The sequence below is a fragment of the Dermacentor silvarum genome, chromosome 4 (assembly GCF_013339745.2).
Source record: "Dermacentor silvarum isolate Dsil-2018 chromosome 4, BIME_Dsil_1.4, whole genome shotgun sequence".
Taxonomy (NCBI): Eukaryota; Metazoa; Arthropoda; class Arachnida; order Ixodida; family Ixodidae; genus Dermacentor; species Dermacentor silvarum.
The window spans coordinates 134,756,113-134,769,868 of NC_051157.2; the positions used below are offsets into that span (position 1 = coordinate 134,756,113).

The 13,756-nt window shown below is 43.5% G+C and overlaps 1 protein-coding gene across 1 annotated transcript in view; it reads right to left on the reverse strand.

Annotated features, from left to right (window-relative positions):
* The window catches only part of LOC119448916 (MAM and LDL-receptor class A domain-containing protein 1-like), a 69,911-nt gene that overhangs the window by 17,980 nt on the left and 38,175 nt on the right, over positions 1–13,756 (reverse strand). Inside the window, exons 11-12 of the mRNA XM_037712126.2 lie at positions 6,660–6,776; positions 5,333–5,456 (exon numbers count right to left, since the gene is read on the reverse strand). Of these exons, the coding sequence (XP_037568054.1) occupies positions 5,333–5,456; positions 6,660–6,776 (241 nt within the window). The remainder of the gene's footprint in view (positions 1–5,332; positions 5,457–6,659; positions 6,777–13,756) is intronic.

The following is a 13,756-nucleotide window of genomic DNA, read 5'->3' on the forward strand; positions in this document are numbered from 1 at the left end:
GTTTTCTTTCTGAAATGTAGTGCGCCGCATTGCGAGAGCAACGTTTATTGTTTTGCGTCGTTTTGGTTTGCGTTTGCTCCTAGCCTGTAGGACAAATTTCTGCGAGGGTTCACAAGTAGTTTCGATGCAACATATTCATACGCGATGCGCTACAAGGCTACCGGCATGCATATATAGCGTAAAATTTATTAGGTAGCCGCCAGATGTCATATTCATATTTTTGAGCAGCATCTTTGGCACAATCAACTTACTTCGCGTTGTTTTCTACGAAACTCAATATTTAAGGCATGAGCCACATCCGCTGTCACAGTCCGCCTCTGTTGGCTTCCGTTTACATATATGTTCTTCCAACCACTGTAATTATGTCTTTTTTGCGCGTTTGTGACCCAGTTAATTCCGAAACAACACATTGAGCGCAGTTATTCGGACAGTCAGAAATAACTGGTTCTTCTCCTTTTAGCAAACTAAACTTTGCATGCTAAATTTCAATAAATTTAACTTATTCGAGACAAGCGCAGAGCTACTGGGGCTATTTAAGAATTCCGTTTTGATTTGTTCCAATTTGGACGAGTTTCAAGGTGCATAAAACTGGAGTAAGATACCTGGTTGTGCGGAGTGTCCAAGTTCACTGTTCGTCGGACGTTGTACCACTTGTCAGTCGTCGTGCGCCCTCGATGATGCAGCAGTATCGAAGTGCTCCGCAAAAAACCGGAGGAAGGCTGCGACTTGCTTAGGATTAACTGTACATTCATGCCGCGGCCTCCAAACATGTGGTACCACACGGAGATGCAGGCTGATTCTGTCTGTGCTCCGACAATGGGTGAGAGCATTCCCAGCAGGCCTTGGTTGGGCTCTAGGATTGATCCGCTTGCGTGGATGAGGCCGCCTGTACGACAGGCAAAAACGTCTACAAACCCACGACTATATACGTAGATGCTCCTTTCAAGACGAAACTAATGTTGTGTCGCTGCATGCTGTATATTTCGTATATCTCTTTTTTTCCGTGGAGCTAATTGGAATGTAACGCGACTAAGTTTGACTTTGTTACTATAGAACTACATTTTCTTGTGGTACTCATTTTGCCATACTGGAGCTATTTGCACCTCAGCTGGCCGACCTCCCCGTTGAAAGGCTATTAGAGTAGAGGCGTTTGCCAGGCTGTATAGTACTTAGTTACCGCTGCTTTTCTTATATGCAAGTAGAAAAAAAATTAACTGAAAAGAAACCCATGCAAAATTATGAACAAGAAAACCGTCTCTTCGTTCTTTCTGAACGCCATCAGGTGTCCGTGGAAGAATTGTTTACACCATAAATACCAGGTAGTACTACAGTGCTCAACAATATTGGTCCTACTGAGTGATAATCGAAATCAGAATTCCCCATTTTCCCACCTCATCCACCTCATTTAAACTCCATATATGAATCCCATGAGTGAATCCCCGCCTGACTTTGATGCTTTATTCGCGATCCCTATACTTCATTCAAGCTATAGATTTAATTAACACAACACAAACATACTCTGGCCAGGCTATTCTTGCAAATTGGCATGTCCCTGCCCGTTACACAAATGCCGTTACCTGTTCCTGCAGGAATTGAATATGTCTCAAAATCCCTTCAAAACAGCTCACATGATAATCATGGTTAACTATATCTTTCATTACTGAAGATTGTTTGCGCTCTCAACTATATAAAATTTGATTCCACCTACACTACCTGGAAACGTTTGCTGCTATCCGGGGAACCCAATTCCTGCTGATACATGCTAATAGTTTTATGGAACAGCTAGTTCAGATTGGTCAACATAACTTGGAATAAATGCTGGTATTCTGCGCTACATAGACCACATCTTCATTATATGAGAATGGAGCACCAAAGCGCTGAACGCGTTCGTAAATTTAACTGCTTTCATGTCATATAGCGTGTGGAGGCGGCTGAGGAGAGGAAGCCGCCGCGGCCACAATTTATTGTAGCCGGCCAGCCATTGTGCCGATGATAACGGGGAGCTTCAGGTGGATGTGACCAATCGGGACTACCGCACTAGTGTGTTCTATATTTTGCACACTTGCGTGCCGTCCTTTTCTTTCTCATTGGTGCTTGCGCCTATTGTTTTGCTACTATAGGCGTCAAGTCTACCGATTAGTGGTCTCCTAGACAAATAATTGTCTTCATACAACCGCGTACGTAGAATATTGGGAATTAAAAATTACTTGACAGAAAATCTGCGAGCAGCATGATGGAGTGAACATGCGGCTACCAGAGAGTCGTAAAAGTTCAGATACAACTCAAAGCATGTTTTTTTTATTTCTGGTACATTTACAAGCATTCTCATCACAAATATTCCTTTTCGAAGCAGATCTGCATCAAGAAAGGGATCCTTTAATGCACCTCCGTCATAGAATATGTGACCAGAGTGGCAGTTTGGGCACGTTGGTAATCCTTAAGAATGTTAAAAAAATTAGAGGACGCTTAAGGTTCGCCTTTAAGAGTGGAACGCGATAGCACTATCGGGACCTGTTCGCATCGTATTTTTGAGGGGGTTTCACTGCAACACAGAGCGTGGTCAAGCCAGCTTACAAAGACCAATTCAAAAAGCTTACACCAATCCCCTTAAAGTCGGCTTCACTCTTAAATACGAATGCATAGCTGGGAAGATGTTCTTCCAGGGGTAAAATAAGTCGCCTTATATTAAAATGTGAAGGGCCTAGGACCTTTTTGTATTATTTTATTAATTGTTTGCTATTGCCCCAACAGTCCGATGGCACCATATGTGTAGGTTGTGGTTAAGTCGTCCTTTACCATTTCTCAGACGAATTTAACTGTGAAAAACTCAATTTCTGTTCACTAACACCTTGCACCACGTGGAGGGCCTGCGCGGTCGGGGTGGTTCAGGATGATTTTCTCCGCCACGAACGCCGACATTCACACTAACGCCGACGCCGGATTTTCTGCGACACGGGGCCCTTAATGCTATCGCATTCAAAAGCGGGAACTGGACAAGGCCAAAAAAGGCACATATACGCACAAACATACAGGCGCTACTTTGAATTTGAATTGAATTCTGCTGTTTTACGGCCAAAACAACGCTTTTATTATGAGGCACGCCGTACTGTGGGCTCCGGATTAATTTTGACCACCGGGAGATCTTTAATATGCCCACAATGCACGAAACATGGGTGTTTTTTGCTTTTCGCCCCCATCGAAATGCGGCCGCCGCGGCCGGGATTTAAATCCCTCGACCTCGTGGTTAACAGCGAAATCCCCCTAGCCGCTAAGCCACGTCGGGGATGGCGCTCTTTCCAACAGGCTATTCTTCAGATCCTGTTGCTACTTTATACGCACCTGACATAATATGAGCAAATCAGCATGCAGAACTAAAATTAATACTCAAAGGCTTAACAACCTGTCTGAGAGAGAAATAACATCCATAAGACCCTAAGGAACTCAAGCCCAATTCCGGGTCTCTTCACAACCTGTCAGTTTTAAGTATTCGACGTGGGCACACCAAGAAAGTGAAATTTGTTTGCTGCTAGCGCGATATATGGCACACTTACACACATTTAACCCATGTTTTCGATTTCCTCTGCTTCGATAATGTTCCTTGAAAGCTGAATATTGCTTCGGCCAACTATTTTGCAGCTGTAAAACACTGAATGACCGCCACATTGCTTACAATGGACCGCAAGAAAGCCATTAGCAAAGTTCTTGCATTGTAAGAGTGCTATCACAATGACTATTTTCTCCAGGCGCGTTTATGCTAGCATATAAGGGTGATTTTGCCCAAGTGAAATTTTGTTGCGGTCGCCTTTTAAAGCTCCATTCCTTCTTCAACGACTCCTCATCATTTGAAATTTCTATCTTCCTTTGTAATTCTGTCTTGTTTAGAAGCAAAAGATAGCTGTGTGTCTAACATTCTCTGTGGTGATAGGCGCTGATAATTTCACTGGCGGCCTTGTGGAGCCAGTAGAATTGCGGGAGAATACGATAAGTCGAGTACCCCATACAAGCCTCTGCAGGAAACGTTTTCACGAAATCACGTCACGAGTTTGTCGTTTATAGACATCAAATCTTGCTGGTGATTTGCACTTGTACCTTTTACACCGTCTGGAAGCGCAGGTGGACCCAGCGTGGCGAATAAAGGTGGGCCAAACATCCAGGTTCTTGATGTAGCCCCGTGAGAGGACCAGCGACAGAGGTTCGACCTTTCGAATCTGCAGCTGAGCAGCTCCGCTGCATACAGAAGCCGACGATGTCGCGCTGAGCCTCATAACTATAGTGACTTGAATTCGTAGTGTAGTAATTTGATCGACAAAACCCAACAAAGAAGCGTCTACGGTAATCACCAATATGTATGCACAATAAGTACCATAGTTTCTCGCTAGAAGCTATCAGTAGCATTATGAGTGTGTTAAGACGTGCATTATTGAGATATACATTTGTTGGCCGTTCCGAGAAGTGTATTAAAATGGACGTCCATTTCATGGCCAATGATTACATATCACGCGAGAAAACAAGTTATTTCTATAATTTCAAACTTTATAAAATGCGCCTTAGTTTATTAACAATTTCATTTCAGAGGTAGCATTATCTCGCGTTGAAGTTCCCCTTTGCTGACATCACTTCCGTAATGGTATTGACTTGCCTGCTGGATACTAGTGCATCGGTGTTTAGTAATAAGTGATTCCCGATTGTCGGCATATTCTATTTTTTTTACTTATCTCAACTCATGCTGTTTTTCTGCTAGGTACTTCTAACTCGAAAAAATTTGGTATTTTTTGTTCATGTAGCCAGAATACAAAATTTTTATAAGTTGAATATTGCCAAAGGTAGCTATAGAATTATTACCTGAGTATTATATTCCAATTTCAATGATGATGTACCGCGTTTCAGTGGCAGTGCTATTCTTTGTTAAACCGTGTTCTGGATACGTGATATGTTTAGAAATTTCACCACATGTGTAAAAGTGAACGCCAAATACTGTGTCATAATGACTCTTAGCGCCGTTGATTCGGACTACACGCAGGTAAGACGAATTATAATCCTGCATAGTTCACACGTTAGTTAAATTGGTTTTATTGGCGCAAAAGCGACTTAGGCTTTGCTGCGCCAGACATAGGGTGTTAGAAAGTCAATGATAGAAACAGTAAAACCTGCAACATTTAAGGTCTGTTCATAAATCCTACTTCGTCTAAAAAATTCACTACCTCTGTTAGATGCACAACTGAATAGTAGCCTAAAATTTAACTAACTTTACGCGTGGCTGGTGGTTCGCTGTAATATATTTTCTGATTGTTGCTGCATGTGCTTTAATTGTTTGAAGCAATCTAGAAATCACCTGCGGATAAAGCTTCAGCTGATGTTGGTAATGTATCGCACTTGTGAGATTCTTTCACAGCGATGTCATCCAGAGCGGTATATGCTGGTATCGATGCCAATCCCATAGTTGCCAGGAAAATGGGCTGCAAAAAAATGAGAAGTTGAAATGTTTCACAACATTAGAGCAAATAAACTTAGTTCTGATGATGGCAAGTATACTACCTCTCCCATAACAACTAGGTCAAGCAATTTGGCTACGGAGGAAGACATTGGTTTTATGACAAGAGACCAATAACTTCACAGAAACGGGAACGGCTTCCATTAAACCTTCACATGCTTTCATTGAAGAAGCTGGTTGAAAACATATTTGGCAAATTGAGTGAGCGAGACCGCTACTGATAATAATATGCACTGTACGATATTTAAGATATCTATGGGCCGAGAATGAACGCTGACTTTTTATGTGTGCCTTATTTGTTGATTTCTGCGATCCATATCTTCTTCTTTGCCGGTCCTTTCTTGCATTTAGTCATCATTGGAGGTACTCGCGATAAGCGAACTGTAATGAGTGATCGAAATTCATCAGTTATTTTTATACAATCATTATTGTGTAAAACAGCCACCGGTTCGATTTGGAGGCGCCGACACCAGCGCAAATTTGTATAAGAAAAGCCGATTAGGTTGTAATTCAATTGAAATCCACCGCCCTAGTTTTAGGCTTTAAAGATAGTATTTTCTGAATAGTACCTGGTGCACATACGTCTTACACAGATGTTTGCACCCTGTGGTGCTTATCTTATCCCCAAACAATACTAGTGTCTATCTAGAGTGCGTTTTTTTTTCCTTACAATAACGCGGCCGGTACTTCCTGGTAAGGAACGGCATGAACGTTATGATTATGATGAAGCAATCTTGACAGGAAAGCAGCGAGCGCAGAGCGTTCAAGAAAGGAAACGCAAAATAGACAGACGATGAATATTGCTTGGGGACAAGATACGTCCCAAAAGCAGCAAACTTGCTAAAGAGCGTAGTTATCCGTAACCATCAAAGGTATGCTGAAAAGTATTTGTGCGCATGAAAGTCTCCGGAGCACCCTTTCCTTTACTACGCGAAATCATTACAGCCCGTTTGCAAACTTTATGCAAACAAGCAGTAAATATAACCGAATTATTGCGTAAGCTGCCCACAGATAAGTCAAGTTGACATTCTTGTCGTGAAAGAAACCACTCTTCGTTGCTGTCCCTGACAGATTGTCAAATCAAGGAGGCATGCCACTAAAAGTTACTATGTATTTGTGGCTTGCAGATAAAAGAACATAGTATTGGTGCCTTATGATATCGCCGTACCCGCCTGCCGTGAAGTGCTGCGACACGGCCCTGTTGCCATGTGACAGGGCCTCCACCTTTCTGCGACCAAAGCGGAGAATTGTCCCGTGCCTCGTGCTCTGGATCGATAGCAAGAACCTGAAAGGCGTAAAAGCAGGCGGTATATAGTAGGAATAAGGATAGAGATATAGCAAGAACGGTAGTTTATCAGGAAATCCCATTTCCACCAAAGGAATTTGGCGGATATTAGCAGTGGCTATGACAATGGGCTGTCACCACCAAATGTTCGAGGAGCTAAGGTTATTGCGACGATCGATACCCAAGCGGTAATTTATTTATTAGTTTTTTATTGTTACACTCAGGGCCAAAGGCATTAAGGAGGGGAGTTAGTTACAGCAAATTAAAAGTAAAGAAATAAGAGCAGTTAGATCGTTCGAGTACAAGGTATTCTGATTATACAGATTTAGCTAGGGTTTACATCATCATAATAAATTGGTAGCAAACTAACATAGTAAAGTGTTAAATAGAAAATTTACTTTGGTTACAAGCATATAGTAGAAATAATGCTTTTTTATTACACAATGTTAGCTAGAGCAGCTCGGAACCTTTGGTTATCGTGAATGGATACGACTTCAGCAGGAAGGCGGTTACATTCCGTGGGTGACCGAAGGAAAAATGAGTGCAAGAAAGATTTAGTTTGACATGATACGAGACCAACTTTTTAACGATGGTCTATTCGAGGTGATACGTATTGTGGCTGAAAAATGAGATCATTGCGGAGTGTGGAATGATGGTATATAGCTTGTGAAAAAGAACTACCGTATGCATTCGACTAAGGGCCGCGCTCGTGTAAGGGCCGCTCCCCCCAACTTGGCAGTCCAAATATTGAAAAAAAATGTGGTTGATCCCTCTTATATAGGAATCGGTATAGAACACGAAAGTGAAACGTGTCTTCACAGAAGTAGTGTAATGTTTATTGGACATTGATATATAATGTCTATTAGTGTTTTGTGGCTAAAGCGCCCTTAGGCGTTGATGCACCCACGCTGACGCCTGGTGGCACGTCTCCTCCATCACGACTACCAACGTCGATGACCATGAGCAACCGTCGTGCATATGGAAGCTGCACTACGCTGCACACGCTAGCACAACGCGAAAGACGAAGCACGTAACTGACACACTAATACAACGCGCAAGACAAAGCACGTAACTGAATCGTCACCGAGTCAAATCAGCGCGTACAGCGCGTCGTAATTGCAGCCTCCGCGATCAACTTCAGAAACATTTTCAGAGCTAATTGCGGAGGCCACGCTCCGCTGTGCTGAGTACGGTGAACGCCACCTGGCGTTGGTAGTGCTTCTTGATGCCAGCGTCCCTTCGAATGCTGGCATCGAGGCGTCGTAGTGCTGAGACCACCGAAGCGTTCACTGTCGGTGCGCGTTAGTGTCATAATGCAGTACTTCTCTTTTCTGCTCGTAGGCGGCGGCACCGCCCCGAGCAAGAGCGCGGGTACACGGAGGAGTGTTAGATATATAAGGCGCGTCTGTGTAGCTCTCTGCAAATGCGTTTGTGGCGCAATGGGTTACACGCTCGGCGATCTATCGTCGCGGACCGAGAGGTCGTGGGTTCGATTTCCAAATTTTGCATGTTTGTGGAACTTTTTCTTCTGGTTTCTTTCTTTGTATTATGTTCTATGACGTATTTCCGTGACGGAAATACGTCAGTGAAGTCTTGGTGGACCCCGGCATAAAACACTTTCGTGTTAAAAAAAAAAAAAAACTATCCAGCAAACGGCACACTCGTGTGCCGTTTGCTGACGAGCCTCACAGAGCGCGTGACGGCTCGTCTTGCAGAAGCTTGTGCGCATCTGGCGGTCATCCCCGACGGTTTGACAAGCATGCTGCAACCACTGGATGTGTCTATTATAGGCCATTTAAGGCATAATTCAGACGCCAGTACTCTGAATGAACGGAAGCGGGCCCCCACGAGAAAACGCCGACCGGACGACTAAGGAGGGCGTCACTTCTGCTGGACTGCTCTTGGATTTTACATGCGTGGCATGTGGTGTTCACGGACATTATTGTCAAGAGTTTTAAGGTCTCCGGGATTTCCAATGCCATGGACGGCACTGAGGACGATTGGATGAACGTTTGGATGACCCAAACAGCGGCGACGAGCCGAGCCCGAGTAGCGATACCGATGATGACATCTAGCGAGGATGTCCGCAGCTAGACGCCAGATATCCCATCGTTAAGTATATAGGGCACGATTAAAGAGGTTTTTCCATACGTGGATCGAAAATTGAACAAAAATTTCATACTTCCGTGGAAGGGCCGCACCCCATCAAAATCGCGGAAAAAACGTGCGGCCCTTACGCTAGTGTATACGGTAAAAGTGCAATTTTGCGACGAGAAGAAAGTGGACTAAGTGAAAGGTTGGTTTTCATGGCAGACACACTTGCAGTTCTATTGTAAATACGTAAGATGAAACGCACTGACTTATTTTGAACAAGTTCTAATGAATTAATTAGTTTGTCAGTGGCAGGATTGCAAACAGCGCATTTATATTCTAGTTTACGACGTATAAGGGCAGCATAAAGAAGCATCCTTAGCGATGAAGGGGCAGTTGAAAAGTTACGGCTCAGGTATCCAAGCATGCGGTTAGCATTGCGAATTACGTAGCCGGTATGAACATTCCAAGATAAATTAGCAGAGACATGCACACTTAGGTAGTTGTAAGAGTTTACCATTTCCAAGGGAACATTATTTAGGTAATATGTATGCATGCCGCTAGTTGTTCGGGATACACGCATCGCTTTACATTTGCCAACATTTAGTTCTATTAACCAATTTTTGCTCCAATTAGGTACAGTAGTTAGTTCAGACTGAAGGTGGTCAGGATCCTCTGCATTAGAGTTTTTACGAAATATAATACAATAAAAAGCAAATAAGTGAATGTTAGATGATAGAGAGGAAGGGAGCTCGTTAATATAGATGAGAAACACAAGAGGCCAGAGCACTGAACATTCTGGTAGACCGGCAGGTATGCTTCGAAGTGGTGAGTCATGGCCGTTTGCAGTTGCAAACTGAGTGCGATTAGATAGGCAGCATTCAATCCACTTCAGGATGTTAGTGTGAAGGTTCATCTGACTTAGTTCATAAAGTAAATGTTTATGATAGACCTTATCAACTGCTTTAGCGAAGTCTAAAAAAATGCAATCTGCAAATGATGAACGATCGAGAATATGATGTAATATATGCATAATGATTGCAGGCTGAGTTTCACAAGCATTTTTTTTTCTAAATCTATGCTGAGCTGGTGTGAAAAATGCATTTTATTCAAGGAAGTTAACGACATGTTTGAAAATTATATGTTCTAGCAACTTACAGCAAGTACTTGAGAGTGAGATGGGGCGATAATTGGCTGTTAGATTTTTGATACCTGACCTATGCAGTGAGCCACCTTCCCAATTTTCTATTGGCTAGGTTGAGTGGATGTATCCAGTGACTGCTGAAAAAGTTTTGTTAGGATAACAGAACTAACGGCGTTGGTATTTTTTAGAAAATTTGAGTTAATAGAGGCGTTACCAGGTGATGAGTGTTGATTCAGGGAATCAATTAGTTTCGCAATGCCAGCAGTTTCAACTATCACTGGAGGCATAACTACGTAATCGTACTGGCGAGTAGGAGGTAGGCGGTCATTGCAGGAGACGGAAAAATTTTGCACAAATGTCTCATAACAGAACTTCCGCGTCTCACATATATCTGTACTTGGTAGGGTCTGTGCAGATCACAGAGGAAGGAAAATATAGGAGGGAGCATTACGTCACGCAGCCAGCCTTGGTAAGTGACTGCTTCGTGTAGCTAGCTGTGGTGGCCCAACACTTTAACTCTTGCGTCGAGATCATGGAGAATCTAGATTTGCCGAGACGTTTGGTCACCGGTAGCTTTTATTTGGTACGCGCTCGGTCGGCAGCTGCTCACATGCAGGATGGAAAAAGATTTTACTTGTTTTGATTTTTTCCTTGGTTTTGTTTTTGTTTATTTCAGAGTTTCAAATGGTTTCCCCGAATGGATATTGACCAAGAAATCTACCGGGATTACTTAACTTACCGCGTGCCATGGCGTATCCTCCGTGCTCTGACGTTTTTACCACGTGTTGGGCTACTACAGTCAGCGTCAATCGCTTTGCGGTATAGGCTCCCTCCTAACTTTTTCCTTCCCCCATGGTGCAGAAGCTTTGTCTTGATGTTTTTATTGTGACTACTAACCAGCCAGGTTGTTATAGTGAATAATATGAACCATATAAAATCGTGTTTGAGCTAGCATAAAGCAGGTTAAAATTATGGTAACACACTTTTTATATGGTGTCCCAGCAAAGCTTAGCCAAGCTTAAAAAAATGATGAAAAAAACATGGCCCGAGATATGATCTTAAGATACAGTGGTCAAACTAATACCTCTGGGACGGAACCACGTAGGTGTTATAACTGCAACGTGCACCTTCTTTTTAAAATATTTTCTTCGTTGAGCAGCTTCTCTAGCGTTAGCTGGGACACACCGTATAGATGAAACCAAATGTATGCTGCTAGCAGCCACTTTAAAAAAGATATACCTTTTTCTGTTCTAATTACTAGTATAAGTGATCACTAATTACGAATGTTTAACTTATCAAGTTCTAACTTTATGCGAACTCTGTCTTCGGCGCCAATTTTGCATAACCAGTGTCAATTTTCGGCGACTTGCACTTAGAGCACTGCACGAGTCGATTTTTTCAGCCCGGCCCGTTTTTACATTGGGCTGCCCGCCGGAGCTCGACCAAAAGTTTTATGGCGAGACCCGGGCCCGGCCCGGGCCCGGAAATATTGTACGTTCTCCGCCCGGCCTGGCCCGCCACCCCTTTACCTCAAGCCGGAGCCCGGCCCGAATCCGGCTCGAAACCGGCCGGAACCTGGCCCGAGACCGAAAAAGGACATGTTTTTCAGAGTCGAGAAGCGCGAGGATAACTCGCTGCATGATACATGCACACCACCAGAAAGTCCGAGCCCGGCCTGGGACCGCCTCAAAAAACCCGAGCCTGGCCCGGGCCCGGGTCAAAAAGCGCATGCCGTACCCGAGCCCGGCCCAAGCCCGTCAAAAAACTGCCCTACCCGGCCCGGCCCGGCCCGGCCCACGGGCCGGGACCGGGCTTTCGGGTAAGGCCGAGCCCGTGCAGTGCTCTAACTGGCATCTTCTGAAGCAATATCTTTTTTCGCTGGAAAGAAAATCGGCGTAATGGAACAGTAAGTGCGCATCACCAGCGCGAGCATCCCACAACTGATGTGGAGGGTGGATGGGGGGGTATCCTGTAAATGTCCACCTAATGAATATGTCCACTTTGGCTGCTTCTGAATTGCTGATTGGTTGGGTTGGAGTACCAGCAAGAAAAACAGGCACCCAAAGATAGTTTCCTTGTCGCTAGTTCAGCTCCAGCCAATGAGCTGTGGCCGAATTGGACAGTCCACTAAGGGGACACTTACAGAATACCCCACTCACCCCCTGTTCTCAAGTGCACCGCCAAAGTTCTACTTACACTAACGAAGTGGCCAGGCTAGCGTGTAAATTTGACGTGTCTCCTTTCTTCCAGGTGCGTCCTACACTCGCATCCCTCTCTGTGTTCCAATGACCTCAAGTATGTGCCGCGGCTACTGATAACGTGGTTTTCACAGATTCATTATTGCTATCGCCAAATGTTAGAGCCACATTGCGCAGGCTCACCGTTAGCGCAAAGTGAGCAACCAATAATAAACGCCACATGGTTCAAAGCTAGGTCAGTTGGTACATGATGTATTGAAACGTCCCCTGAAAGTCTAAGCAATAGCAGCGTCTCACATGTACCTCTCTACATTAATTAGTAGTGTCTGCCTTTTTCTGAGCGTCCTTTTGAACGTGGAAGAAAAAAACTACTAGATAGATAATGCTAAGGCAATAACTGAAACTGATGCTTCAGCTGTGCTCTAAAGGCGTGTAGCATTACAAGTGTGACTTTAAAGCTAATAGTTTAAAAGGTGAACTAAATCTTTGGTACTGCACAAAAATAACTGAGGTGTCTTCAGGTGTAAATGATAGCAATAAACCGGTGGTTTAATCGACATACAAGGATTTACTTTCGAAAAGTATTTGCAGGGCCTTAAGTGACATATAGTTAATAATTTAATAGGAACGCTGTATGCACAATATGAACGTAGAATTATATTTTTAAGAACAAAGCTAATTTCGTGATCACCGTTTTTTTCTGCGTCGTCAAGTACAGACGTGTTTTTTTTTTCGTATTGCTTAGCTATGTAGTTACAGCTCTCGTAGGCATCATTTTGACTAAGCACGTACAACTCAGAATCGAAAATTGCGCGCCGAGTGCACTTTTTATATTCCATTGGTATTTCACTGTAGCTCAATGTTTGCATGACAAGTGCTCACGTTACTTGATTAGATCACAAGGCCGTTATCGTTGTATACATGACCACTTTGCCATTTTTGTTAGGCCTCAAGAAAGAACTGTCTCGCTCCAGTTTCCGACAGGAGAGGCATTATAAACAACTCTTTCTAACGTATACTTTTATCCCGATATCTTACTTCAGGCGCCACAGGCTATCATTCCCTCACAACTTCGGCATGATATCTTATTGCGCCTTTCATAAACAGTGAATATTTCGCTCCTTCGAAAGCAACCCTCTAGAGCTAGAAATGGACCGGATATATTATCATTGTGTGTATGCTTAGAGTACACTGTAATAATCAGCTATCACTTTAACGGTCATACTACTACTGTTATTTTTTACAGGCCATCGGCGTCATTCTGAAAAGCCGCTTCTATTTCGCAGAAAACGTTAGGAATAAGAGACCCACGAATGCCACATAAAAAAAAGAAAAAAAAAGGGGGGGGGATTTCTCGTGACAATAACACGATTCGATTGGCTGCCATGTACAGCACGTGGGGTTGTACGCCTTATAAAATAAAGGCCTGTTGTCATTTTGATGGTTAAATGCCCTAGGAAGTAGAACTCCCAAGATGTTTCCCGTTATTTGGTGTAATATTTTTTTCTTCAGTTTAATAAATTAGCATATTAAGAATGCCCGGTCGA